We start from the raw sequence: 27,061 nt of genomic DNA, 5'->3' as shown, positions 1-27,061 counted from the left end.
AGAAAGGTCTGGTCTCAGAGTGATGCTGAAAACCTAATTCATGCATTTATTTCTTCTAGGCTGCACTATTGTAATTCATTATTATCAGGTTGTCCTAAAAGTACCCTGAAAAGCCTTCAGTTAATTCAAAATGCTGCAGCTAGAGTACTGACAGGGACTAGAAGGAGAGCGCATATTTCACCCATATTGGCTTCTCTTCATTGGCTCCCTGTTAATTCCAGAATAGAATTTAAAATTCTTCTTCTTGAATAATCAGGTCCCATCTTATCTTAGGGACCTCATAGTACCACATCACCCCAATAGAGTGCTTTGCTCTCAGACTGCAGGCTTACTTGTAGTTCCTAGGGTTTTTAAGAGTAGAATGGGAGGCAGAGCCTTCAGCTTTCAGGCTTCTCTCCTCTGGAACCAGCTCCCAACTCGGATCAGGGAGACAGACACCCTCTCTACTTTTAAGATTAGGCTTAAAACTTTCCTTTTTGCTAAAGCTTATAGTTAGGGCTGGATCAGGTGACCCTGAACCATCCCTTAGTTATGCTGCTATAGACATAGACTGCTGGGGGGTCCCATGATGCACTGTGTGTTTCTTTCTCTTTTTGCTCTGTATGCACCACTCTGCATTAATCATTAGTGATTGATCTCTGCTCCCCTCCACAGCATGTCTTTTTCCTGATTGTCTCCCTCAGCCCCAACCAGTCCCAGCAGAAGACTGCCCCTCCCTGAGCCTGGTTCTGCTGGAGGTTTCTTCCTGTTAAAAGGGAGTTTTCCTTCCCACTGTCGCCAAGTGCTTGTTCATAGGGGGTCGTTTTGACCGTTGGGGTTTTTCTGTAATTATTTTATGGCTTTTGCCTTACAATATAAAGCGCCTTGGGGTGACTGTTTGTTGTGATTTGGTGCTATATAAATAAAATTGATTTGATTTGATTTTGATTTGATTTACCGATTGATCTACGTTCCAATCCTCACCTATGGTCATGAGATTTGGCTCATGACCGAAAGAACGAGATCGCGAGTACAAGCGGCCAAGATGAGTTTCCTCCGCAGGGTGGCTGGGCTCTCCCTTAGAGATAGGGTGAGGAGCTCGGCCACTCGGGAGGAGCTCAGAGTCGAGCCACTGCTCCTCCATATCGAAAGGATTCAGTTGAGGTGGCTCGGGCAGCTCTTCCGGATGCCCCCTAGACGCCTCACTGGAGAGGTGTTCCGGGCACGTCCCATTGGGAGGAGGCCCTGGGGAAGACCCAGAACACGCTGGAGGGACTACATCTCTCGGCTGGCTTGGGAACGCCTTGGGGTTCCCCCGGAGGAGCTTGGGGAGGTGTTTGTGGATCGGGTGGTCTGGGCGGCTTTGCTTGAGCTGCTGCCCCCGCGACCTGACTCCGGATAAAGTGGAAGAAAATGGATGGATGGATGGATGGATATTGTTGTGAAAGTGTAGTGACACGGACCCACAACAGGGGGCGTAAATGAACGGACAATGAAAGAGTCAAATATGAACACTTTACTGTTGTGAATGAGCACAACACAGTGGAATGTGAAATTTTACAGACAGTCAATCACAAGGGTGACGTGTGGGCAGGCTCGAGGATAGAAGACGTCTGTCCTGAGATGAACCGGAACCACACGATTTCCTCCGCCACCGAACCCGGAGAATACTGGAGCCGCCAAGTGCGAGTCCCCAGGTGGCCACCGTCTTCAAAAGGTCGGATCTGGTACTGCTGGCAGGGAGCAGAGACAATAAGATATGGGTGTGTGCACACCCAGTAGCAACAACGGTGGGAATTCCACCTCCACCTCTAACACACACTCGTGCAGCTCCTGTCTACCCACTTATCTGGTAGAGGTGTGCAGCGAAGCCATCGCTGGTCACACCGAACACCAATCTCACAGACAAGGAACACTTCAGGAAAACGGCTGCAAAAAAGAGTTCAGACTGATACACAGTTCACTTTCAAGGCTGAGAACACTACCTGAACAGTTTGATGATATCTCGGCGATGAGGTGGAGATGACGTCCAGGTTTTATGGAGTGAGATGATGAAGCATGAATGAGTGACAGCTGTCAGGAGATAATGAGTGACAGCTGTCACCCCCGGCTGTGTCCGTGGCAGCGGCGCCCTCTCGTGCCTGAAGCCCGCACTTCAGGCAGGACGCCCTCTGGTGGTGGGCCAGCAGTACCTCCTCTTCTGGCGGCCCACACAACAGATATATGATATTAACCCTCTGGGGCCGACGCCGCCGTATACAACGGCTGGGACCAAGCTTTACTAAATTATAAATAACTTTTTAATGATATGAGATGGAACTTACTTTTTCTGCTGAAAAGGTAACTCCGCGGACTTTTGAGCCAGCCATCAGCCATCTTTGTACTCCTCATAGAAGCTGTGTGATGGCGTGCGCAATGGGAGTGTCCAATTGGAACTGGTTCACCGTTACATGGTTTTCCAAAATCCAATCGTAGGGCATATTTACCTCATGTGATGAACCAAAGATCATTTTCAGGAGTGATATCTTACTAGTTGGCCTGTTTGAATAGGCCCCTAACTTTTCCAATGCACCCTGCGCCATTGCGCACAGCAAAAGTGAAAGCAGACAGAGAGCCTCGCATGACAATCTCATGTGCTCAAACAAAGATTGTGTTCGGGGTGTCAGGATTGCTTCACAAGTTTGCATTTGAATGTTACTAGATTACTCTGTGGCTGTTTCCCTCTGGCGTAATGCACTGTTTACCATATCAATGAGGTGAGGGAGAGGGGCTGCTTCTCAGACTGTAGGAGCCAAAGTGTGAAATGGAAGCTACTTGTAGAGTCAGACAGAAGACTCCAAAATACAGTAGAAATGGAAATTTGTGATGTGACCTTTGTGTAATAGCAGACAGAAATTGCTTTGAGATGAAGACAAACAAAAATGCATAGACCATTTTGTATATATTGTTCAAACTGTGCATTTGTGTTTATTGTTTGAACCTTTTTGTTGTACAGTTTTTCACACAAGACCTCAAATTACCTTTATAAAGTGTCAAAACAGTTGTTTATTATAGTTTGCAGTGTGTTTTGAATAAATGTGTGGAAAATTATTTTCCGCTTTACTTTTCCTTTGTTATTTCTGACTGTAAACCTTTATTACACTTATAAAACACAACAAAAACATATATATTATGAAAGGACAGGTTATCCTGAAAAAAAAGAGACATAAAACTTGATTGTGGGATGCAGGGAGAGCTGTTATCAGCAATAATAAAACATTTATGCCAGGCGAGTGAACTGTCCAAAAAATGGCCTCGGACGCCAGAGGGTTTTAATATTGTCTTGGAAATTGTGTGAGATATTTGTTAAACACGGAGACTTAGCGATGTGATTGGGTTGGGCTAGTTAGCTCAAAAAGTCACAGTCATAATAATAAAAGCTAACGTAAATACAAACTGAATACTAAACTAACCCAAATTCATTTGTAACCTGCAAACATTTGGATTTAAAACCAATGTCTAACAATATGATTGTAGCAGGTTTTCAAATCATTTTTTAAATATTTTAAGCAAAATTATAGCTAAAAACTTTGTACAGTGGTGTTTGTGACACAGCGCTGCATGATTTGACATTCCTTTCATAATAATGGTGATATACAGAGCTGCAGCAGCTAATTGATCTGTCACAACACAGAGTTATGAGAGGGACTGAGCGGAGAAGTGAAGATCTGTGAGCAGCAATATGGTTTAATCACCAGTAAGAGCTCGAAGCAGTGATTTAAGATCATGCTTGTTTGGAAGAGAAAAATAACAGACTATTATTTTCATAGCATCCATGGTTCAATTCCTGCATGATGCAGAGATAATCATTAAGGTGCCTTTCTGCAAGGTCCTTAATTACCAAGTTGCTAACTGTGTGCTGCTGTGTCACCCTGATATTAGTGTGTGAGTGTATGTGTGTGTGAATAAGTGACACCTTGAGTGTATACACCAGATGGAAATGCACAAACAGAAATGCAGTCTCTTATTTTTGTGTTGCATCACAGCTAAATACATTTTTCTGTACGAACATAACATTGGTAATCAATGTTATGTTCGTGTTACTGCTGTGATTAACAGTATTTTGTTTTTTTTACTGTGTACGAGGGCTGTCAATAAAGTTACGGTCCTTTTTATTTTTTTCAAAAACTATATGGATTTCATTCATATGTTTTTACGTCAGACATGCTTGAACCCTCGTGCGCATGCGTGAGTTTTTCCACGCCTGTCAGTGACGTCATTCGCCTGTGAGCACTCCTTGTGGGAGGAGTCGTCCAGCCCCTCGTCGGAATTCCTTTGTCTGAGAAGTTGCTGAGAGACTGGCGCGTTGTTTGATCAAAATTTTTTCTAAACCTGTGAGACACATCGAAGTGGACACGGTTCGAAAAATTAAGCTGGTTTTCAGTGAAAATTTTAACGGCTGATGAGAGATTTTGAGGTGATACTGTCGCTTTAAGGACTTTTCACGGAGCGAGACGTCGCTCAGCGCTCTCAGGCAGCGTCATCAGCCTGTTCAAGCTGAAAACCTCCACATTTCAGGCTCTATTGATCCAGGACGTCGTGAGAGAACAGAGAAGTTTCAGAAGAAGTCGGTTTCAGCATTTTATCCGGATATTCCACTGTTAAAGGAGATTTTTTTTAATGAAAGACGTGCGGACGGGTCCGCGCGTCGGGACGCAGCCGCCGCGACGCTCCGCCACAGGAAAAACACCTCTGTTGAAAGCCTTAAGGACAAGTTGGAACATGTCCTGCCTGTTAAACAATTTCTCATATACTCACTCCACTGAAAGCCATCAAAAGCCGCCTGGATTTTACAAATGGTTATCAACACGGAGGTGTTTTTCCTGTGCCGCCACACCGCGTCGGCTGCGTCCCGACGCGCGGATCCGTCCGCACGTCTTTCATTAAAAAAATCTCCTTTAACAGTGGAATATCCGGATAAATGCTGAAACCGACTTCTTCTGAAACTTCTCTGTTCTCTCACGACGTCCTGGATCAATAGAGCCTGAAATGTGGAGGTTTTCAGCTTGAACAGGCTGATGATGCTGCCTGAGAGCGCTGCGCGACGTCTCGCACCGTGAAAAGTCCTTAAAATGACAGAATCACCTCAAAATCTCTCATCAGCTGTTAAAATTTTCACTGAAAACCAGCTTAATTTTTCGAACCGTGTCCACTTCGATGTGTCTCACAGGTTTAGAAAAAAATTTGATCAAACAACGCGCCAGTCTCTCAGCAACTTCTCAGACAAAGGAATTCCGACGAGGGGCTGGACGACTCCTCCCACAAGGAGTGCTCACAGGCGAATGACGTCACCGACAGGCGTGGAAAAACTCACGCATGCGCACGAGGGTTCAAGCATGTCTGACGTAGAAACATATGAATGAAATCCATATAGTTTTTGAAAAAAATAAAAAGGACCGTTACTTTATTGACAGCCCTCGTATATCTAAGATATGCACTGATTTTGTTCATATGATCTGAAGTACTTTTTATTTCTTTTTCTTGTGTGTTTTCTGTATCTGTTTCTGATGTTGGCTTGTAACTAGGGAAGCACTGCAGGCAGGGCAGTCAGACTTGGAGATCATCTCCCAGCCGGTGGAGGATGAGAACCAGTGCACAGCTCCTCCGGTCCAGCTGGTGAGTTTTGGCTACAGGGATCTGCCCCTCGCCGCTCTGGACCTGTCGCTGGCTGGATCCCAGCTCCTCTCCAATGCAGATGAAGATGAAAACAGAGAAGGGTGAGTGTGACGAGCTCAATGCACCACCCTGTGGGATGAGGGGGAGGATGGAGGTAAAAGCAGAAAGTGTGCCCACCCCTTTCACAACACATGCAGAATTGAGAAAACTGCAACACACACAAAACACATGCAAGCTGATTTGACTTATTGCTGCAGATTGATTTTTAGTGGGGTTTTTTCTGCTACAACAACCATTGTAGCCATGTTTCAGCTTCATCAGCTGGTTACTGAAGATCTGCAGAACATACTGAAGTGTGTCCAAGAGGAAGTGCACCAGTCATGGATTTTGAACAAGCAGGGAAGCCACTGAATAAAGTTCATACCTCTGTCAAGGCTAAAAACCCTCCAGTTTGCTCTGTATAAAAACTGTATAAAAGTTTATTTTAAAATGTTCCAACTCATCAGATTTGTCTATAACTTTAATTATCCATCTCACATACAGTCACCTACAAACTAATGTAGGGCTGCACGATTATTATCGCCTATTGCCTATTATTATTGCCTATTTAGCTGATATTTGCAGTCAGCTGTGCATCTGTCTGGCTGCAGTGTTCAGAAAGTGAGTATTAAAAGTACAATAAATAAGTGTAAACCAGATTGGACAAACTAAGAAATAAATGCATACCCTGTAACGCAACTGCATTTTACCTCTCCTGAAGTGGCACACAGGAACTGTGTCGTAGAATGTTGCGCTGCTGTCCGGCAGGCTTCACATGGCTTCGAATGCTTCATAAGCTTAGACACTTCGAAGTTCTCTGAGTTCAACGTGAGGGCAAGTAAACATGCTGTAGCCATCATCACAAATGTGTTTCTTGATTCTTTCTTGTGTTACCACTGAACAGAGTGGCACACAGCTGCTTCGAGCTTCACATGGCTTCATATGCTTCATTAGCTTTGACACTTCTGTGAGTTCCACATGACAGTCAGTTAAACAGCTGATAACCATCATTACATTTGTGTTGCTTGATTCGTCATTTGTCCAACCACAGTCAATAAGTAGGTAAACACACACATTGTGAACATGAAGAGGTCCCGTGTCTACCCCACAGGTCTCCCTTTGAGATCACAAACAGAGCTGTCCGCTGTAGTAACCCATCGCCACGTCCTCTCTGAACCTTCATAGTCACACTGTTCCAAAATTGGATAAACTTGAGCGGCTTTCTCGAAAACAGATGTGGAAATAAAGTGTAGTTCAAGGCCCTATAAAGCAAAAGTGTTCACTGCATGAAGGCATGCTAACAGTCTGACTGCTAACAATCTCTGGTGTTGATGACAATGCTGGGTCAACTTTTGCTGATATGTGATATTGACAGTTTTATCCATTGCAGTCCAAACCCAGCATTTTCAGCAACAGCATTTTGTAACACATCCATGTTTGTTACAGATTTTTTTTTAAATATTGTTGATGTGAACTGTACTTATTCTGGGAGAACATATTCATAGTGTTTCAAGAAGTTGATTATAAAACTGGGTTGACCCCACTAATCCCATTGCTCTACTCCCCTTGACTCTTAAAACCAGGATGCAACAAATTCCATGATTGGCTGAACCTGTTTACCAGGTTTGATAACAGTCCGTTCTGTTGTTTTGTTCTCTTATTAGCTCAGTCAGGTGTTAAAGCCAAATTCAGCCTATCAGGCATCAAGTTGAACTAATCAGGTTTGTGTAGTGTAGGGAGAGATGGCAGTGCAAGGGGTGTGTTAGGACCAGCTTTAGGATTCACTGGTATCAGTATTGTCAGAAAGGAAATGTAGATTGTGGTGTCTTAAAAACAGACTTTTAACTTTTGTAGCCTAAAATGATACTAGATGGTGATTTTTCAGATTTTTATCTTAACTCTGAGGCTGCTGGGTGTCTGTGTCATGTCTGGACAATGTAGACAAGAGCACGGTGTGTAATTGAGCAATGCAGAGGCTTTTTGACATGGTGACATATACCTCTTGGAGCAATGAGTGTTTCTGCTGCATGACGGGTTTAAACAGCGACAGAATAACAGAGAAGATTGGAGGGTTCAACGTTTACAGCAAACATCAAGAAACACAGAATTCCACAAGATAGAAAACCCACTGTTGGGAGGGTGTCATGACATGGACCCACAACAGGGGGCGTTAATGAAGGGACAATGGAATAGCCAAAAAGTAACAATTTAATGTTGTGAAGCGCACAACGAAGTACAGACAAATACACATATTGCGGAATATCAATCAGACACAAGGTGACGTGTGGCAGGCTCGAAGATAGGAGATGTCTGGTGCGAGAAGAGCCGGATCCCACACAGCTTCCACCACCAACGGATCTGAAGAACACCGGAGCCACCAAGCCCTGCGCCCCAGGTGGCCACTGTCTTCAGCAGTCAGACCCGGTACTGCTGGCAGAGAACAGAAACAGTTCTTGGATGAGTGTGAGTTCGCACACTCAGTAATCCCACAGTCTGTATACAGTTAGGAGGGAGAACCTCCACCTCCAATAACACACTCAGACAGCTCCTGAGACAACCACTTATCTGGGTGGGGTGGGAGGCGAAGCCGTCGCAGTCCACACCAAACGCCAACTCAGCAGACAAGGAATCCGTCCCAGGAAAACGGCTGCAAGAGAGATCAGACTAATGCTCGATTAAGGTTCAGCAGAGAATTACCTGTATGGTAGAAGATTTCTCGGCGAGGAGGTGGAGTTGCAGTCCGGCCTTTGTAGTGGTGGTGATGAGTGACAGCTGGTGTTGATAGGTGACAGCTGTCACTTCCAGCGGCTCCGACGTCCTCTCGTGCTTGGAGCCCGCACTCCAAGCAGGGCGCCATCTGGTGGTGGTGGGCCAGCAGTACCTCCTCTTCAGCGGCCCACACAGCAGGACCCCCCCAACGCGCGCCTCCTGGCGCCCGACCAGGTTTGTCCGGGTGCCGGGGGTAGAAGTCGGCCAGGAGGGCCGGGTCCAGCATGAAGCTCCTCTTCACACAGGAGCGTTCCTCGGGGCCATACCCCTCACAGTCCACCAGATACTGGAAGCCCCGACCCTTGCGACGGACGTCCAGAAGCCGACGCACGGTCCATGCCGGCTCCCCGTCGATGATCCGAGCAGGAGTCGGTGCAGGTCCAGGGGTGCAGAATGGTGAGGTGTGGTAAGGCTTGATCAGTGACACGTGAAAAACAGGATGGATCCGCAGTGAAGCTGGCAGCCGCAGCTTCACTGCGGCCGGGCTGAGGACCTTGGCGATGGGAAATGGTCCGATATACCTGTCTTTCAGTTTCTGGGAGTCCACTTGAAGCGGGATGTCTTTTGTTGACAACCACACCTCCTGCCCGGGCTAGTATGCAGGGGCCGGGGAACGTCGGCGGTCTGCATGGGCCTTGGCCCTCGTCCGGGCCTTCAACAGGGCAGAACGGGCGGTCCGCCACACCCGGCGGCACCTCCTGAGGTGGGCCTGGACCGAGGGCACACCGACCTCTCCCTCCACAAGTGGAAACAATGGGGGCTGGTACCCCAAACACACCTCAAATGGGGAGAGGCCGGTGGCTGACGACACTTGGCTGTTGTGGGCGTACTCGATCCAGGCCAGATGGATGCTCCAGGCCGTCGGGTGCGCGGAGGTAACGCAATGGAGGGCCTGCTCCAGCTCCTGGTTGGCCCGCTCTGCCTGTCCGTTCGTCTGAGGGTGATACCCGGATGAGAGACTCACGGTGGCCCCCAGTTCCCTGCAGAAACTCCTCCAGACCTGAGAGGAGAACTGAGGGCCATGGTCTGAGACGATGTCCGCTGGTATTCCATGCACACGCACGACGTGGTGGACCAGGAGGTCTGCTGTCTCCTGGGCCGTAGGGAGCTTCGGGAGGGCCACGAAGTGGGCCGCCTTGGAGAACTGGTCCACTATCGTTAAGACGGTGGTGTTGCCATGGGACGGCGGGAGGCCCGTGACAAAGTCCAGGCCGATGTGGGCCGATGCACTTCTCGCCCTTCACAAACAGCCGGTTCTCCAACAACCGCTACAGGACCTGACGTACATGCTGGACATGAGTCTCAGGGTCCGGAGAAAAGATGAGTATGTCGTCTAGATACACGAAGACAAACCGATGCAGGAAGTCCCGCAAGACGTCATTAACCAATGCTTGGAACGTCGCGGGGCGTTTGTGAGGCCGAACGGCATGACCAGGTACTCAAAATGACCTAATGGGGTGTTAAATGCCGTCTTCCACTCGTCTCCCTTCCGGATCCGAACCAGGTGGTACGCATTCCTAAGATCAAGTTTAGTAAATATTTGGGCTCCATGCAGGGGCGTGAACACCGAATCCAACAGAGGTAAAGGGTATCGGTTGCGAACCGTGATCTCGTTCGGCCCTCTGTAATCGATGCATGGACGGAGTCCGCCGTCCTTCTTACCCACAAAAAAGAAACCCGCGCCCATTGGGGAGGTGGAGTTCCGGATCAACTCGGCAGCTAAGGAGTCCCGGATGTAGGTCTCCATTGATTCGCGTTCCGGACGTGAGAGGTTGTACAGCCTGCTCGACGGATACTCAGCGCCCGGGATCAAATCGATGGCGCAATCGTACGGTCGGTGCGGGGGAAGGGCGAGTGCCAGATCTTTGCTGAACACGTCAGCAAGATCGTGGTACTCACTTGGCACTGCCGTCAGATTGGGGGGGACTTTGACCTCCTCTTTAGCTGTCTCACCGGGTGGAACCGAGGATCCTAAACACTCCCTGTGGCAGGTTTCGCTCCACTGCATCACAACCCCAGAAGGCCAATCAATCCGGGGATTGTGTTTTAACTCCCATGGAAAACCCAAAATCACTCGGGAGGTAGAAGGTGTCACATAAAACACAATCTCCTCCCTGTGATTCCCAGACACCACCAAAGTCACTGCCTGTGTCTGGTGTGTGATTAATGGAAGAAGGGTGCCATCTAGTGCCCGTACCTTCACAGGGGAAGGCAGAGCCACCAGAGGGAGCCCTACTTCCTTTGCCCATCTGCTATCCAGCAGATTCCCTTCCGACCCCGTGTCTACAAGTGCTGGGGCGTGAAGGGTTAAATCCTCACTAAGGATTGTGACTGGGATTCGTGCTGATTTACGGGGTTCCCTCGCGTGCGTGTTGTGGCCCACCCTTAGCCCAGTTTCTAAGGACGGGCATTGTAGTTTGACCGTTTGGGACAGTTCCTCTGTATGTGACCACTAGATCCACAGAAAAAACACTCCCCGCGGGCCAGCCTCCTTTGTCTGTCATTTGATTTCATTTTGGCCCTGCTCGTGTCCATAGCTTCGTCAGCAGGGGGAGCTGTAGCCACACGGGGCCCTCTGGCTGTGGAGCGTGGGGATGACGGCACCCTTTCGGACCCGGAAGGAAGAGGGACGGCCCGTGCCCGGTCACGCCCCCCGCCCTGCTCCCGACGGTGTTCCTCTAAGCGGTTGTCTAAACGTATAACCAGGTCGACAAGCCCGTCAAAATCCCGCAGTTCCTCCTTAGCCAGCAGATGCTCCTTCAGGACCGGGGACAGTCCGTTTATGAAGGCGGCGCTGAGTGCAACGCTATTCCAGCCGGACCTCGCAGCCGCGATGCGGAAGTCGACTGCATACTCGGCTGCACTGCGGCGCCCCTGTCGCATTGACAGTAGCACGCTCGAAGCAGTCTCGCCTCTGTTGGGGTGATCAAAAACCTGTTTGAACTCCCTTACAAACCCAGCGTATGACGTTAGGAGCCGTGAGTTCTGCTCCCAGAGCGCCGTAGCCCAGGCGCGTGCCTCTCCTCGAAGCAGATTAACAACATAAGCCACCCGGCTAGCGTCTGACGCGTACATGACGGGACGCTGTGCAAAGACGAGTGAACACTGCATTAGGAAGTCCGCGCACGTCTGGACACAACCTCCGTACGGCTCCGGAGGGCTTATGTATGCTTCAGGGGACGGTGGGGGGGGGGGGGTCGTTGAACGACCAGTGGAACGTCTGTGTCTGACAAGGGACCAGCAGGAGGAGGTGCTGCAGCAGCGCCTTGATCGCGCGCCTCCACCCTGGCGGTGAGAGCCTCCATCCTCCGATTGAGGATAACGTTCTGCTCGGTTACCAGATCCAACCGAGCAGTGAAAGCGGTTAGTATTTGCTGCAGCTCCCCTAACACGCCTCCTGCTGGCGCCTGTGCACCTTGCTCTTCCATTGGCCGTTCAGGCTCGAGTTGACGCCCCTCGGGATCCATGACGGTGGCCGAGAAATCCTGTTGGGAAGGTGTCGTGACACGGACCCACAACAGGGGGCGTTAATGAAGGGACAATGGAATAGCCAAAAAGTAACAATTTAATGTTGTGAAGCGCACAACGAAGTACAGACAAATACACGTATTGTGGAATATCAATCAGACACAAGGTGACGTGTGGCAGGCTCAAAGATAGGAGACGTCCAGTGCGAGAAGAGCTGGATCCCACACAGCTTCCACCACCAACGGATCTGAAGAACACCGGAGCCACCAAGCCCTGCGCCCCAGGTGGCCACTGTCTTCAGCAGTCAGACCCGGTACTGCTGGCAGAGAACAGAAACAGTTCGTGGATGAGTGTGAGTTCGCACACTCAGTAATCCCACAGTCTGTATACAGTTAGGAGGGAGAACCTCCACCTCCAATAACACACTCAGACAGCTCCTGAGACAACCACTTATCTGGGTGGGGTGGGAGGCGAAGCCGTCGCAGTCCACACCAAACGCCAACTCAGCAGACAAGGAATCCGTCCCAGGAAAACGGCTGCAAGAGAGATCAGACTAATGCTCGATTAAGGTTTAGCAGAGAATTACCTGTATGGTAGAAGATTTCTCGGCGAGGAGGTGGAGTTGCAGTCCGGCCTTTGTAGTGGTGGTGATGAGTGACAACTGGTGTTGATAGGTGACAGCTGTCACTTCCAGCGGCTCCGACACCCTCTTGTGCTTGGAGCCCGCACTCCAAGCAGGGCGCCATCTGGTGGTGGTGGTTCCAGCAGTACCTCCTCTTCAGCGGCCCACACAACACCCACAACATAACTTTGTTCCTCATGGCTTCTTCTACACTTACTTTTTTATCCCCCGTTGGCCGACGGCCCGATGGCAGATTATTTTGTGCCAGTTTTCATCTGTTCGGCCGTCCAAAAGAGGGTATAAGTGTTCTGAAATAAACTCCTCTCACATTTTTAGGAGGGATTTTGTGAAACTTGGTACAAGTCCTTGTTATAGGTTGGTAATACACATATCATCATATTATTCAAGTTGGGCCATTTTACCAGAGTTATGGCCCTTGATTAACAAAACCAGATAGTGTCAGTTTCATGAGTTGGTGCCTGCATTCTGAAACCAGCTCCTCACACATTTAGGACAAATTTCATGACAATTGGTACAAGTCCTTGATATATGTTGAATATACACTTATTATACTGTTGTTTGATATATTTATCCTATCCTGATTCATAAGCAAGAAATCTTTCTCTTGATTTGTGAAAGAAATTCCTCACTAAAAATTCAGTAATTTTACAATTTTTGCTACAAGTACAAATAGCTGATGTGTGTTGACAAAACGAACGTTATCAGATACATTGAAATGTTATCAGAATGTAGCAAGCACTTGTACCAAAGCAACATTTGCCAGCGGGGATATTGTGCTCTCAGAGCACTCTTGTTGGTACTGTTAGTAAAGCCACCTTGACACTTGGATGAATTTAATCCCCACACTGCTGCGCAATTTGTCATGCCAATGCAACCCACTTTGTCCCACTGGATGGCTCCCAGAATCACAGAGAAATGATCTACAGCTGCAGCTTGTCTCCTGCATGTTGTGCAGCGGAGAAAGCATTTGGAATAATCTCAGAAGTAATTATTTATCATATATATATATATATATATATACTCCTAGTGCCTGGCATCCACATATGTGGACATGACATTTTTGGTTGTCTAGACCATAATACTAAGTTTTGTTTCATGAGAACCTCCGGGTGTTAGGAGGTTATAGTAATAGCTTTGTAAAATAGTTGCTCCTATGAGTTTGATAATGTATCTGTAGAGTTATGTTTATTGTGGATATACCATCTCGTCATAATCGTTCCGATGAGCTGCGCTGTGGCAGTGAGACGCAGTGACTCGCAGTGACACAGTGTTTTTGAATTGTTTGCGCAATGATCACATCGAGTTCACAAAATGAATGTGTGCCAGAAATTTTGAACATTTCGAAATTTTCTTTGCGCACTTACACGCAGCCATACAGTTTACAAGTTTACTCTCTGGCACGCCAGTGCAGGGATCAAAGTCGTGCGAGTGTCAAGGTACCTTAACTTGGAACTGTCCCATCACATTACTGCAGAAAAATTCAGTTCTTAATATTCAAAAAACTAATAGCACCACAAATATTCTTTTAATGGCACAAATGAGCAAAAACGTAGCACAAATGATTGATACTGTTTGTATTTGATTCAGGTGATTGTGTGTGTATCGGAGGGGCACTGACTGACCTTGGATGATCTTATAATAATATATTCGATAAATATCTTAAACATAATAGCAGTACAAATGAATTTTTTAACACCACAAACATAACACACATGATTGAGACTGTTTTTGTTTTCTATGAAGACTCCACAGGACTTCTTTACTGTGACACCAAACCATGCATACTGAATTATTTTACAAACTCTTTTTTTTTTTTTGGCAATATTTGGTAATTTGTAGCCTTTAGTGAACTTTCCCATAGGCTTATCAGAGCAGTTACAGCATGTCTGTTTGTACTCCAGATACTGTGCACTCACAGAAATATTTAACCCTAACTTTTAAGATTTATGTAATTTTATTAAATTCCCATTTACTTTTTTTTTTTTAGATAATTTTAATACAAACCTACCTGATAAACCTTACATGATGCATATTCATTACTATAATAAATCCTATTTATTTGAAATGCATAATCCTCAGCTTTATGTATTTAGTATTAATAAAATATAATTACTCTAAATCAATAATAATGACAGTATTTATTTAAAATGCATAAAGTATATTGTTTGAATTGCATAATAATTATGTTACCTATGCCATTTTTCTTGTATAGGTAACATAATTATATTGTTTGAATTGCATAATAATTATTACCTCCACCAAGGAGGTTATGTTTTCAGTCGAGTTTGTTTCTTTGTTTGTCTGTCTGTTTGTCAGCAGGATAACTGTGGATTCCGGATCTGGTGATCCAGAATATGCAAAAATATAGGGAAAATAGAAAATGTGTCAGTGGGCCTCATGTATCAACGTTGCGTACGGCGATATTTGAGCGTATATGGGGTGTACGCCAAAACGGCAGCGCTACTTGGCATTTATCAATGTGGTCGTTGGCGTACGCTGCGCTGAAAATATACACCAGGTCGAGAGGTGGCGTAAATTATACACCAAAATGAACCAGCGCTGGAATCCACATAAAAATGAAGATGATCAACATGATAAACAGTGCCATTATACAAATCAGTGCATATGTTACATAAATAACACTTTCCTGATTATACTACATAATAATCAATACAAATCCTGCCTTTGCGGGATTGTTGGTCTCGAGCACGATCCGTGGTCACAGCACTGACAGGAAGGAAAGTGCTGCTCGCCTTTTTCTCCAGACTTCGAGCCTGGAGCCAGAGCAGCGCTGAGCTTAACTTCATGTGGTGTGATCGTTTTAGACAATGAAATTGATAATAACAACTGTAGTTTCGTCATTCCCTTAATTCGCCCGTACTGCAGCCAGGTTTTGTCATCTCCATTCTGTTGTCACAATAAAATAAATACAGAAATACATTTAAAAAATAAAGAAATCTGACAGATTAGGCGTGTCTTATTAATTGAACGAGCAAATATCCACATGTCAAGAATTATTGACATGTGAAAAGAGAATACAGTGGTCCCTCGCTATAACGCCGTTCACCTGTCGTGGCCTCGGAGTCTCGCAGAGTTTTTAGTCCAATTTCGCATGCCTTTTTTTTTACAGTGTTCTGTGTTCTGCGTATCTGTTTATAAGAATCTTGTCGCCCAGAAGAGAAAAGAGCGCCAACAACTACTCATAATTGTGTTTGTCACACGGAAACAAACACCTGCTGCAGCGAGATGTGAGTGGGAAAAGGCGCAGCGTCAGGACGCAGAGGCCCGATCTGTGAAATACTGGTGAGTCACTATTAATAATTTCTTATGTGTCCGACCTCGTTCGTTGATCGTTAAAATTATTTCGTTAGTTCTAAATGCCATCATAATTATTTATAGGAAAACGTTCTGTTTTTATTTCTCAAACAAATGTTTGGGCCTGAAACAGTTTGGTATTATTTTCCTACTAAGGTTTGAACTTTGAGAGTGTTTACATACGAGAGAAAAGTGAGAAAATGTTCATGCCTGATTGAGAAAGTGTATAAACGGTGTAGTGAGGGGTTTTACAGCTTTGAAACGTCTATAATAATTGTAAAAATTAACGCTGCCTAACGTCGCGGTTTCGCGTATTTTGGGCTATTTTTTAGATCGTAACTCCAGCGATTAATGAGGGACCACTGTAACACTTTATTGATTATATACTACAAAACAATTGATACGACGGCCGCTTTTGACGCTCTATTGGCACGCGTCGTGATTGGTGGAGTTCTTTTTCATTGCCGTCTTTCCGGCTTCCATGTCGTAAAATGAGGGTGTGTCTGAAGCGGAGTCTGAATATTTATGGGCGTGTTTATTATAATTACGATCGTTTCCACCCTCCGCATTTATCAAGATCACGTCAGGCGTACGCCGGAAATGGGCAGGTGCGCACTGCTTGATACATGTCACGGCGACTTTGGTGTATTTCAAGTTTACGCCGTAAATTTACGCCACAAGTGTGCAACATTGATACATGAGGCCCAGTGTGAGGTGACAAATGAAGCTAGAGATGCACAAGTAACACCAAATTGTAGCTGAATCTCTGCTGATTCAGTAAGGTGTCATCAGATTTGATGTAGCTTCAAATGTTATGGAGCTAGATCCAGAAGAAAACCGCCATTACTGAAAAATCGTTTTTATACAATAACGTTTGAACTAATAAAGACATGAAAGTGATTCCAAGTTCTAGTGGTATGTTTTCATGGTCAAGGATGTCAAATATAAAGGAAAGAAAAGTGTATGTATCATAGTTTTGGTTGTAACACTGAATTGTTGAATAGATCACTGTGCCAAGGAGGGAATCTCTTTAGGGTCAGTGACCCTATGGCCTTGTTAGTAAACGATGTCAAATACAACACACTGCAAAGAGGAAATCCCTCATGACAAACTATACAGGGCTGGGGAGCACAATGAATTTATTAGATGGACTATCATTTGGCATTATATTTTAGTGGCAATGAATATCACTATCCAGATTACTTCACTTAGCAAAAGCAAAGTGATGAGTCAGCAGTATACTCAGCAGTGGTTAAGTTCTGGTTCAGTGCACATGACTGAACAAAGTACACAAGGTGTAAAACCCACTCCCAGGTGTTGATGAATCACGCCTAGGATCCAGAAAACCCAGAGGCTGACATCAGCACCTTACTGTCGCATATATTCTGCTTCGGTGCACTTCACTGAATATATAGAAGGTGCACTTCATTATGTAGCAAATGCAACACTTAAAAAAATAGTTCTATTTCAGAATTTACTGTTATTTATTTAGAGAAGTGTTTCATAAATGTTAAAAAATTCATATATTTGCAGTTTAGTTGAATAATAAATTGAATTTTGTCTCTTATTTGTTTTTGTCTATAAGCACATGCAATATCAATATCAATGCTCAGATGACAGTTGCAATAAACTGTGATGCCAAGCGCTAAGGATACATGCTATCCAGTCACAGCAGATGAAACTTTTTTACTACTGAGCAAACATCATTGTTAGACTTTTTTAGGTTCAATGATTCCATTGAACAGGAATTGTTTTTCTGAGTGGCACAAATACAATTTGTGAGGCATCTTATTGCATGTAAATAGCCACAAAAATAAATAAAAAACGCCTGAAGCACTTTCTGCATTTTAATGTGAATTATTGTATGTAACTTTGTTTGTGGTACATTTTTACATATACGAGGTCTGTTAGAAAAGTATCGGACCTTTTTAGTTTTTGCAAAAACCTGATGGATTTGAATCACGTGTGCTTGCATGAGCCAACCTTGAACCTTCGTGCGCATGCGTGAATTTTTTCACGCCTGTCGATTGCATCATTTGCTGGTAAGCAGCGTTTGTGTGAGGACATGTGTAGTGTGCTCGGCGGATTTTCATTGCAAGGAAAAAGACGGAACGACTGGAGCAGCGCCGCATCAAATTTTGCCAGAAACTGGGCGACAGCCAGGTGTAAACCATTCGGAAGATTCAGATGGCTTTTGGTGACTTTTCAGTCATGTGACTATCTGAGAAATTGTGGAAGAGGTGGGCATGTCACAGCATGTCCTGTGAGACTTCAACACGAAGGTGCTTTTGCGCCACCGTCAGCAGCTTCGGCACGAATTTCACCGCCACTCTTTTCATGGCCAAATCTTCTGTCACAGTGGAATGTGTCGAAAAAGTGCTGATGTCCACCTCTTCCCCAATTTCTCGGATAGTCACTCAAAGGTCCCGCATCACCACAGCGTTCACTTTGGAAATGATCTAATCATTTCAGCATGTTGATGGCCGACCGGAGCGCGGCTCGCTCTCCATCATTGTGCAGATGTCTTTAAACCGGTTGTACCGCTCCTTAATCTTTGTGATGCCCATAGGATCATCACCGAAAGCCATCTGAATCTTCCGATTTTTGCAAAAAATAAAAAGGTCTGATACTTTTCTAGCAGACCTCGTATTTTAGAATTTTACAGTTTGTTTGCATTCTAAGAAATGATCCTTTTTGCTGCATGTGTGTACATAAACACAGAGCAAAATGACATTAATATTCATAAAAATGCATGGCGTAAAAAATACTCATAATTCAAGTTATACTAGGCCTATTAACAAAATTTGAAAATTGGTGTAAAGGTCCCCTCCCGAGTGACTGATTAATATCACTTTGAGCAGATGGAATCAGTTAATCAGTGAAATCACCTGGTGGAGTCAGTGGCTGCAAAGAAAACCTGCACCCTCTTGGCCCTTTCTGGAACAAGTTGCCCACCCCTGATGTAACACATCTGCAACAAACAATATACACATGAATAACAGAGGCAGTATCAGAAAGATCATCAGCAACAACAAATGGTGGAAAGTTTATAAGAGAAGTTGTGTGATCAGCTCTGCAATTACCTATATCTACCGCATCTTTACCCACGGTACTAGATAAGGGCCTCCTATGTTCTTATATGTAGTATTAGAGACTAATAAAGTTCAACTACTTTATTTCACTTACTGCTTCTTGAGTCCCATGTATCCTTTAAAGTACTATATTAACTCTTAGTTCACCATTTTAACACACACAGTGGTAAAATCACAGTCACACACACTCAAACTATGCAAAATATCCAAACGATAAGCTTGAACTTATTTACTGAACGTATAACAGGCAACATACATATCTCATGAAACACATCTCATCCCAGATTTTCCACTATAGACTCTATGTGAGGGGCCCACTTACCAATCACACACACACACTCACACCAGCCAGCTTATTTAGTTATCAAAATCTTATAGTTGCAGGCCTGAGTGATGCTTGGGAGCGGCAAAGCCCAGAACTTAATGGCCACCTCACTCTTGTAGCAAAACCAAAATAAAGAGGTACTTGATTTATTAGTTCAACAGGTATGGACTCTTGTCCAAGTTCATGTGAAGAGGGGAAAAGCCAAACCGTGTCCTAAGCTGAATACCTTGTCACATGACTGTTTATGTATCACATATTACAACAAAAATGAAGAACAATAATCATACACATGAATCATGCTGAACGAATAACGCAGGTAAATCATGTAAATATGTAAATTATGGAATGTTCTTATGTCTCTCTATAAAGTCATGAGTGTCGTCTTCAGTAATGTCTCACAACTTCAGTATGAGACTCAAGTTGTAGAATTCTCCCCATGAGGGAGGCTAAAACTCTCTCACCTTTATCAGACATCTTGGTTGAATGAAATGATCTGGATCCTTTATCAGGATCCTGCACTTGTCACCAGGGTAACACAAAATGGTGGTGTTTCATTTGTGGGACTGAGAAATGGGGGCTCCTGATTGGATGAAAATTGAGGCAATACAAAGCCTGGTATTTTCAATGTCTGTTTTTGTATTGCCTTGTTTTAAGATTTGCATCGCCCTGATTTTATTGCCACAGTTTCCAGGGCAGTAAAATTGATAGGAAAAGTGAATGATTTATCAGGCCTATTGGAGTACTGGACAGATTTTTGTTGTAATATGTGATAAGGTGGTGCTATCACCCATCTGCTGGTCCAGGCTTAGACTCCAGTGAGCGATCTCCAGGGAACGATAAAGGCACTGTTTTAGCACTTCATTTATGACTCGTCTTCATATCCAGGCTGAAATGATGAACAGGTAGTCTCTGTAGCCAGCTGAGTTACCTGAACTCAATACATTCACTTAGCCATGAAATGCTAAATGTCCATATGCCAAACCGCTTTAAGGTATCACAGACACCTTACTACTGCAGGACAAACTTTGAGCTGAAAATGTCCACAGGTAGTCTAAAAAGCACAAAACAAGTGTCCATTAGCAACCATAGAGTTAACAAAAACGAAACTCATTTATTGACTCAAACAGCACCACACATGTTGACTTGACTGTGCGTTTCTGGCAGTCAGTCAAAAGCATCTCCTCCTGCCTTTTTCATACGTCAGGCTACTACAACAATACCTCGACTGGCACCAATAGTATCCAGACACAGCACTTCATTTAGCTCTTCACAATAAAACAAAAATGATATACATCAAAAGCATTTTATACTTTACTTGTTTTTGACTAATACTTAGGTAGTTTTAGCAGTTCCTATTCCTTTAAAACATAAATGAAATGTGATTTACCCATATGTATAATAAGTGGTGGGCACAGTTCTGCTAATCTGCTAACCGTTAATTATTGAGACTAATGTTTATATATCTCAATAGATGGCAGTAGAGACCCTGAAAACTTGCTAAAACAAATATTAGAAATAATCCGTGTCTGCTATGTTCAAGCTGTGTGGAATGTAATGAACGCAGACCGAATTTCAGACATCTTATATATATTACTCTGGAACAAAGAGGACAAACAGTGTTGTAAAGGACAATAAGCGGGACGTTAAAGAGCAAACTTCACTTTCCCAGACTGACATGAACAAGAAATGATCGCAGCTCACACAACCTGAGTTACTAGCATGTTTACATAAAACAAATACAATAACATCTATAAACCCAGAGAATATATTCACAAGAGTTTTTTGGTACAATATACAAAGAGTTTAATACTGTTGTCTGTGTGCAGCAGTTAAAGTGCAGCCTGTTCAGAGCGTCTCAATGCATTTCTCCTATCATGAAACTACTTATAATGCACTGCAGCATGTGTGTCTGTCCAAACACTAAAACCTTCACAATTAGTGAATTACTTTAAAACTAAAACATATAGCTGATATTTTCACTTTATAAAACATCAGATGTGACATTAATTTAAATAACTTGTCTGGAATTAGTTTGGTTAAAATTTTAACCATAAGTTAAAACTGTATGCCTGTTGATGACTTGAGTGATATGCCGGTGAGTCTGTATGGTGTAAAGAGAAATTGTCATTGTTATAAATCAATACTGAAAATGATCAGTTTAGCTTTTATCTGTAACTTCCGCTGAATTTTTTAGGGGTTTATCAGTTTAGCTTTTTAAAACATTACTTTTCAGTTAGCGGATTAACTGTTCAAAGCTAAGTTTTTGGTTAGCTGTGCCCACCACTGTGTATAATATATTTAACAATTCAAACTTAACCTTTTTAAACTGTAACAAAATAAGGGTGTAATGATACATGTATTTGTATTGAACTGTTTCGGTACGGGACGTTCGATTCGGTACAGGGCTGTACACGGGTGAGTTTGTGTTGCGTGTGTTTACTGTATTTTCTGGACTATGGAGCACACCTGAATATTAGCCGCACCCACCAATTTTAAAAAGAAAAAAGAAATTGTACATAAATAAGCTGCACTTGTCTATAAGCTGCAGATCTCCACGTTGTGTCTTGAGGTATTTACACAGAAAGATGTTAGACAGAAAGATTTTTTAACTTTTAATTAAATACATACCATAAATGCTTTTTTCCCCCCTGAAGTGTTACATGTAAATATTGACACGCACGTCATCCAGTGGAGGCATCGAAAGGAGTCCACGTCGAAAGGAGTCAGTTGAGGTGGCTCGGGCATCTTTTCCGGATGCCCCCTGGACGCCTCGCTGGAGAGGTGTTCCGGGCACGTCCCATTGGGAGGAGGCCCTGGGGAAGACCCAGGACACGCTGGAAGGATTACGTCTCTCGGCTGGCTTGGGAATGCCTTGGGTTTCCCCTGGAGGAGCTGGGGGAGGTGTGTGTGGATCGGGAGGTCTGGGCGGCTTTGCTTGAGCTGCTGCCCCCGCGACCCGACTCCGGATAAAGAGGAAGAAAATGGATGGATGGATGGATGGATGGACGTCATCCAGTGCAGGCGCACGGTGTCCCTGCTCCACATGGAGAACTGAGTAATTTTATACAACCCCAATTCCAATGAAGTTGGGATATTGTGTAAAATGTAAAGAAAAACAGAATACAATGATTTGCAAATCCTCCTCAACCTGTATTCAGTTGAATACACCACAAAGACAAGATATTTAATGTTCAAACTGATAAACTTCATTGTTTTTGTGCCAATATTTGCTCATTTTGAAATGGATGCCTGCAACACGTTTCAAAAAAGCTGGGACAGTGATATGTTTACCACTGTGTTACATCACCTTTCCTTCTAACAACACTCAATAAGTGTTTGGGAACTGAGGACACTAATTGTGAGTGTCATGATTGGGTATAAAAGCATCCCCAAAAGTCTCAGCCGTTCACAAGTAAAGATGGGGCAAGGATCACCACTTGGTGAACAACTGTGTGAAAAAATAGTCCAACAGTTTAAGAACAATGTTTCTCAAGGCTCAATTGCAAGGAATTTAGGCATTCCATCATCTACAGTCCATAATATAATCAGAAGATTCAGAGAATCTGGAGAACTTTCTACACGTAAGCAGCAAGGCTGAAAACCAACGTTGAATGCCCGTGACCTTCGATCCCTCAGGCGGCATTGCATTAAAAACCAACATTATTGTGTAAAGGATCTTACCGCGTGGGCTCAGGTACACTTCAGAAAAACATTGTCAGGTAACACAGTTCGTTGCTACATCTACAAGTGCAAGTTAAAACTCTACTATGCAAAGCAAAAGCCATACATCAACAACATCCAGAAACACTGCCACCTTCTCTGGGCCCGAGCTCATTTGAAATGGACAGACGCAAAGTGGAAAAGTGTGCTGTGGTGTGATGAGTCCACATTTCAAGTTGTTTTTGGAAATCATGGACGTCGTGTCCTCTGGACAAAAGAGGAAAAAGACCATCCAGATTGTTACCAGCGCAAAGTTCAAAAGACAGCATCTGTGATGGCATGGCGGTGTGTTAGTGCCCATGGCATGGGCAACTTACACATCTGTGATGGCACCATCAATGCTGAAAGGTACATCCAGGTTTAGGAGCAACACATGCTGCCATCAAAGTAATGCCTTTTTCAGGAACATCCCTGCTTAATTCAGCAAAACAGTGCCAAGCCACATTCTGCACGTGTTACAACAGTGTGGCTTTGTAGTAAAAGAGTGCGGGTACTAGACTGGCCTGCCTGCAGTCCAGACCTGTCACCCATTGAAAATGTGTGGCGCATTATGAAGCAGAAAATACAACAACGGAGACCCAGGACTGTTGAACAACTGAAGTCATACATCAAGCAAGAATGGGAAAGAATTCCACCTACAAAGCTTCAACAATTAGTGTCCTCAGTTCCCAGACACTTATTGAGTGTTGTTAGAAGGAAAGGTGATGTAACACAGTGGTAAACATACCACTGTCCCAGCTTTTTTGAAACTTGTTGCAGGCATCCATTTCAAAATGAGCAAATATTTGCACAAAGTTTATCAGTTTGAACATTAAATATCTTGTCTTTGTGGTGTATTCAATTGAATATTGTTTGAAGAGGATTTGCAAATCATTGTATTCTGTTTTTCTTTACATTTTACACAAGGTCCCAACTTTTTTGGAATTGGGGTAACTTTTTCTTGAGATTTCATTGCATGTGCAGCCAGGATCGCATGGAGGCTGTGGTAAATGAGACATTGAGGCGCTGTGACTTTTTCAACTTGTTGCGCCAAGACAGACAACCAAAGTGGAAGGGTTGGGAGAGAAGTCTCCACTCTGCTCACTGATCTGATGGTGCAAAGTGCCGCAGAGTGACTTTTCTTCACTAAAACGCACAGGTAAGACCTTATATTTACACTGTGTGTGTGAATTCACACCGCATGAGGAGCGCATCTTTGAGGAAATCAATTGACAGCATCAACTGACATATTTGTTTTTATTTGAGAACATTTTATTTAACTTATTACCAGGGAGCACTTTGCAATTATTTTATTTTCCTGTTTTGTATAATGTCACAATAAATTGTTGGTTTAAACAAGAAGCAAATTTAGGTTTTGCATTTTGTTCCCATACTGTACCGAAAATGAACCTCAAAACCGAGGTACGTATCAAACCGTTATTTTTGTGTATCGTTACATCCGTAGTAACAAATCTTATGAACTTTGTCAATACATTAACATATTTGTCTGGGTTCCACATATCATTGGTTGTTTCACAGCCACAAAAAAGGTTGTCTAGACAGCTGGCAAGAAGTCAGAATAATTTTAAATTTGTTGTTTGCAGCACTCAAGTCCAGAAGCTCTGTATGGTCTGTTTGCAGTCTGATGGAATCCTATCAATCAATCAATTTTTTTTTATATAGCGCCAAATCACAACAAACAGTTGCCCCAAGGCGCTTTATATTGTAAGGCAAGGCCATACAATAATTATGTAAAACCCCAACGGTCAAAACGACCCCCTGTGAGCAAGCACTTGGCTACAGTGGGAAGGAAAAACTCCCTTTTAACAGGAAGAAACCTCCAGCAGAACCAGGCTCAGGGAGGGGCAGTCTTCTGCTGGGACTGGTTGGGGCTGAGGGAGAGAACCAGGAAAAAGACATGCTGTGGAGGGGAGCAGAGATCGATCATTAAAGATTAAATGCAGAGTGGTGCATACAGAGCAAAAAGAGAAAGAAACAGTGCATCATGGGAACCCCCCAGCAGTCTATGTCTATAGCAGCATAACTAAGGGATGGTTCAGGGTCACCCGATCCAGCCCTAACTATAAGCTTTAGCAAAAAGGAAAGTTTTAAGCCTAATCTTAAAAGTAGAGAGGGTGTCTGTCTCCCTGATCTGAATTGGGAGCTGGTTCCACAGGAGAGGAGCCTGAAAGCTGAAGGCTCTGCCTCCCATTCTACTCTTACAAACCCTAGGAACTACAAGTAAGGCTGCAGTCTGAGAGCGAAGCGCTCTATTGGGGTGATATGGTACTACGATGTCCCTAAGATAAGATGGGACCTGATTATTCAAAACCTTATAAGTAAGAAGAAGAATTTTAAATTCTATTCTAGAATTAACAGGAAGCCAATGAAGAGAGGCCAATATGGGTGAGATATGCTCTCTCCTTCTAGTCCCCATCAGTACTCTAGCTGCAGCATTTTGAATTAACTGAAGGCTTTTTAGGGAACTTTTAGGACAACCTGATAATAATGAATTACAATAGTCCAGCCTAGAGGAAATAAATGCATGAATTAGTTTTTCAGCATCACTCTGAGACAAGACCTTTCTGATTTTAGAGATATTGCGTAAATGCAAAAAAGCAGTCCTACATATTTGTTTAATATGCGCTTTGAATGACATATCCTGATCAAAAATGACTCCAAGATTTCTCACAGTATTACTAGAGGCCAGGGCAATGCCATCCAGAGTAAGGATCTGGTTAGACACCATGTTTCTAAGATTTGTGGGGCCAAGTACAATAACTTCAGTTTTATCTGAGTTTAAAAGCAGGAAATTAGAGGTCATCCATGTCTTTATGTCTGTAAGACAATCCTGCAGTTTAGCTAATTGGTGTGTGTCCTCTGGCTTCATGGATAGATAAAGCTGGGTATCATCTGCGTAACAATGAAAATTTAAGCAATACCGTCTAATAATACTACCTAAGGGAAGCATGTATAAAGTGAATAAAATGAAATTAGAGGTCATCCATGTCTTTATGTCTGTAAGACAATCCTGCAGTTTAGCTAATTGGTGTGTGTCCTCTGGCTTCATGGATAGATAAAGCTGGGTATCATCTGCGTAACAATGAAAATTTAAGCAATACCGTCTAATAATACTACCTAAGGGAAGCATGTATAAAGTGAATAAAATCGGTCCTAGCACAGAACCTTGTGGAACTCCATAATTAACCCTAGTCTGTGAAGAAGATTCCCCATGTACATGAACAAATTGTAATCTATTAGACAAATATGATTCAAACCACCGCAGCGCAGTGCCTTTAATACCTATGGCATGCTCTAATCTCTGTAATAAAATTTTATGGTCAACAGTATCAAAAGCAGCACTGAGGTCTAACAGAACAAGCACAGAGATGAGTCCACTGTCCGAGGCCATAAGAAGATCATTTGTAACCTTCACTAATGCTGTTTCTGTACTATGATGAATTCTAAAACCTGACTGAAACTCTTCAAATAGACCATTCCTCTGCAGATGATCAGTTAGCTGTTTTACAACTACCCTTTCAAGAATTTTTGAGAGAAAAGGAAGGTTGGAGATTGGCCTATAATTAGCTAAGATAGCTGGGTCAAGTGATGGCTTTTTAAGTAATGGTTTAATTACTGCCACCTTAAAAGCCTGTGGTACATAGCCAACTAACAAAGATAGATTGATCATATTTAAGATCGAAGCATTAAATAATGGTAGGGCTTCCTTGAGCAGCCTGGTAGGAATGGGGTTTAATAAACATGTTGATGGTTTGGATGAAGTAACTAATGAAAATAACTCAGACAGAACAATCGGAGAGAATGAGTCTAACCAAATACCGGCATCACTGAAAGCAGCCAAAGATAACGATACGTCTTTGGGATGGTTATGAGTAATTTTTTCTCTAATAGTTAAAATTTTGTTAGCAAAGAAAGTCATGAAGTCATTACTAGTTAAAGTTAATGGAATACTCAGCTCAATAGAGCTCTGACTCTTTGTCAGCCTGGCTACAGTGCTGAAAAGAAACCTGGGGTTGTTCTTATTTTCTTCAATTAGTGATGAGTAGAAAAATGTCC

At 43.8% G+C, this 27,061-nt stretch overlaps 1 protein-coding gene across 2 annotated transcripts in view; it reads left to right on the top strand.

Moving 5' to 3' along the window:
• Nucleotides 1-27,061, top strand: part of LOC117525332 (transmembrane protein 266-like) — a 300,763-nt gene that overhangs the window by 102,831 nt on the left and 170,871 nt on the right. For both annotated transcript variants that reach the window (XM_034187181.1, XM_034187174.1), the window contains exon 3: nucleotides 5,544-5,735. In XM_034187181.1, the coding sequence (XP_034043072.1) occupies nucleotides 5,544-5,735 (192 nt within the window). The remainder of the gene's footprint in view (nucleotides 1-5,543; nucleotides 5,736-27,061) is intronic.

Source organism: Thalassophryne amazonica, chromosome 2 (assembly GCF_902500255.1).
Source record: "Thalassophryne amazonica chromosome 2, fThaAma1.1, whole genome shotgun sequence".
NCBI classification, from domain to species: Eukaryota; Metazoa; Chordata; class Actinopteri; order Batrachoidiformes; family Batrachoididae; genus Thalassophryne; species Thalassophryne amazonica.
Note: the sequence above shows the minus strand (reverse complement) of the source record. Positions and strands in the feature narration are given on the sequence as shown.